We start from the raw sequence: 3,280 nt of genomic DNA on the forward strand, positions 1-3,280 counted from the left end.
TCAAGCACAGCATGCAAGAACTTATCAAAACAGAAATGAAGACATTGTCGGAAAAGTCTTACGCTGACGCTACAAAGACCTCTGAGGTATCTGCCAAGCAAACAACTATCAGAGAAGCTATTAGGATGCATGGCGTGAAGAAGAAGCAGAAGAAAATGACAAAATCAAAAGATCTCGCAACGTCGTCATCCATGGCTTAGCAGAACAAGAACAAGAAGATGACAATTCATGGGCCGAAGGTCTTGTTAAAGACACTCACACACGCGCTACTATCAAACGTGTCAGTCGCCTTGGAAAACCATCTCAGGAAAAGAAGCGCCCTTTATTAATCTGTCTATCTAGCGAAAAGGAAAAATTTTCACTTCTCGGAAACCTTCCTTCTCTCAAGGGCATCCAAAAATACAAGACAACGAGTGTAACTGAAGATCTAACACAAGATGAAAGAAAGAACGTAAGGGAACTATCGTTTAAAGCTAAAACTAGAAATGAGAATGATAACTCTGATATCTATAAATGGAGAGTTCGAGGGGACTCAAAAAACGGATTCGACATCATCAAGGTCAAAATCAGATCTCAAACAAAGAAGACAGACACGAAGAATGTAGTATTCGCCAAGAATCTTACTCAAACGAAAACAATCGGAGAACAATAATTCAAGAAAACCATAACGTAAATCAAGTAGATGATGTTGAAATAAAGATCAACGAAATCAGGATCTTTTATTGCAACGCCGACACGCTAACACCCGAGAAGAAGCGACAACTTGTGCTTGATGTAGAGAAACATCATCCCCACATCATTGCGATATGTGAGGTGAAACCAAAGCACGGTGGACTGCGAGAGCTACACGAACACGAGCTTAAACATTATAAATGTGTCAGTCATACGAACATGACCACTGGCATCGGTCGCGGGATAATTATTCTTGCTCATTCATCGATCAAACATTTGGTCACCGATGTCAACCAATCAATGAACCAAGTCAATTTCAATGAAGCATCCACAATCGAAATTCGTCTATCCGGAAACGATCTCCTGGTCTTCTCCTGTATCTATCGCTCCCCTACGAACAATGACACGTCAGCTGAAAATAACAACAAGTTGAATCATCTAATCAAAGATATCGCATCAAACAACAAATACTCTCATAAATGCTTTGTCGGGGACTTTAACTTCCCAACAATCAATTGGAAAAATTGGACGACGCCACATCTCGAGGAAAGCAAAGAAGAAAAATTTCTTGAAGCCCTTCGCGACTCCTTTCTCCACCAAAGTGTAGACGAACCAACCAGATGCCGTGGGACTGACGACCCATCTTTAGTCGATCTCATTTTAACAGGTGAAGCTAACCAAGCTCTATGTCTAGAGTATCTCAGTCCTTTGTGTTTAAGCGATCATAGTTGCTTGACCTTCAGTATCAAATGTGATGCTGTATTGAAACCTAAATCAGAAAGATACAAGTACGAGGACGCAGACTTTGAAGCAATGAAACAAGATCTCAACTCTGATGATTGGTACAAGCAATTTCCCGAGATGGCTAATTCTAAGTCAACCGAGGAGCTTTGGCAGCTTTTCCGAAAAAAGATTTTGGATATACGAAACCGTTTTGTACCCATAAAGATCATCGGTGGTCAAAACTGGAAGAAGAAAGGTAAAATACCTATTGGAGTTCAACTTCGGAAAGAAATAGCAGAGAAGAGACGCCTCCATCGGAAATGGATGAAATCACCGCCCGAAGAAAAAGAATACAATCGAGCAAAATACACCCCTGTAAGAAACAGAGTGAACAAATTGATGAGACAAGCTCACAGGAACTACGAACAAAGAATTTGTGATAACGCAAAGACCAAACCGAAGATCTTCTGGTCACATGTGCGTAACAAGATGAAATCTTCTAGTACAGTTTCATCACTACTTGAATCACCAAATGTCAAAACATCGTTAAAGCATGAAGATCACGAAAAAGCCAATATACTTCAACGACAGTTCTGCAGTGTATTCACAAAAGAAGCAGTAGGTGAGCTTCCTGCATTTGAAAAGAGAACTGATTCATCCATCGGAGATATTCTCTGAGGAGATGGTACAGAATCAATTGAAAGAGCTCAACCATAATAAGTCATTCGGTCCAGACGAAATACACCCTAGGATACTAGCGGAATTATCTGACTATCTGTCTCTACCCTTAGCTGTAATCATGAACAAATCTTTAGTTGAAGGCTCATTACCACGAGATTGGAAGGTGGCACATGTCACACCTATCTACAAAAACAAGGGACCTCAGAATTTGGCAGTCAATTATCGACCTGTTAGTTTGACATCGGTAGTGTGCAAATTAATGGAATCAATACTGAGGAAACACATCATGAAGCACCTTTCCGATCATAATCTTTTATCGAACAAACAATATGGCTTCATTAACAACCGTTCAACCGTGACACAGCTTTTGTACTATCTGGATAAATGTTATGAGAGCATCTCGAAAGGAAACGTTGTTGACAGTATCTACTTCGATTTTGCTAAGGCTTTCGACACTGTACCCCACCGTCGACTATGCAAGAAACTATCAGCATATGGCATCAACGGTTCAATCTTAAAATGGATAACGTCATTTCTAACAGGTCGAACACAATCAGTAAAAGTGAACCAGTCCTTCTCGACTACAGACCCTGTAGTGAGTGGTATTCCACAGGGTAGTGTACTGGGACCAATACTGTTCGTGCTATACATCAATGATCTTCCTGAAAAGGTCATCTCATTGATCCTACTGTTTGCTGATGATACCAAAATCTTCAAAGAAGTCAACTGCATCGAAGACTCTGTTTCCCTTCAGAATGATATAGACACACTTGTAGAGTGGTCGAAAGACTGGCTATTACAATTCCATCCTGAAAAGTGTCACGTTCTGACGCTAGGAAAGTTTGGAAACATCAAACATGCTCATCCATATTCCCTAGATGGACGCCAATTGGAACACGTCTTTGAAGAAAAAGATCTTGGAATCCTCATTGACTCAGAACTTACATTTGAAGAACACATTGCAAAGCAAGTCAAAAAAGCAAACGCGATACTTGGCATAATCAATCGAGGATTTGTAAACATGAGTACAAGTACATTTAAAACATTGTATTGTACGTTTGTTCGCCCGCATCTGGAGTACGCTCAGTCAGTATGGTCTCCGTTTCTACGTAAACACGTAAATCTGATTGAAGGAGTACAAAGACGGGCAACAAAACTTGTTCAAAAATGTCGTAATATGTCTTATGAAGAACGATTGCGTGAA

At 40.3% G+C, this 3,280-nt stretch overlaps 1 protein-coding gene across 1 annotated transcript; it reads left to right on the forward strand.

The window, feature by feature from the left end:
- The first annotated feature begins 513 nt into the window (after positions 1 to 513).
- Positions 514 to 2,073, forward strand: LOC136808457 (uncharacterized). The gene has a single exon (XM_067064989.1). The coding sequence runs from the start codon at positions 514 to 516 to the stop codon at positions 2,071 to 2,073; it is 1,560 nt and encodes a 519-aa protein (XP_066921090.1).
- Positions 2,074 to 3,280: the final 1,207 nt, after the last annotated feature.

Source organism: Clytia hemisphaerica, unplaced genomic scaffold, assembly GCF_902728285.1.
Source record: "Clytia hemisphaerica strain Z4C2 unplaced genomic scaffold, Clytia hemisphaerica genome assembly, whole genome shotgun sequence".
Classification (NCBI taxonomy): Eukaryota; Metazoa; Cnidaria; class Hydrozoa; order Leptothecata; family Clytiidae; genus Clytia; species Clytia hemisphaerica.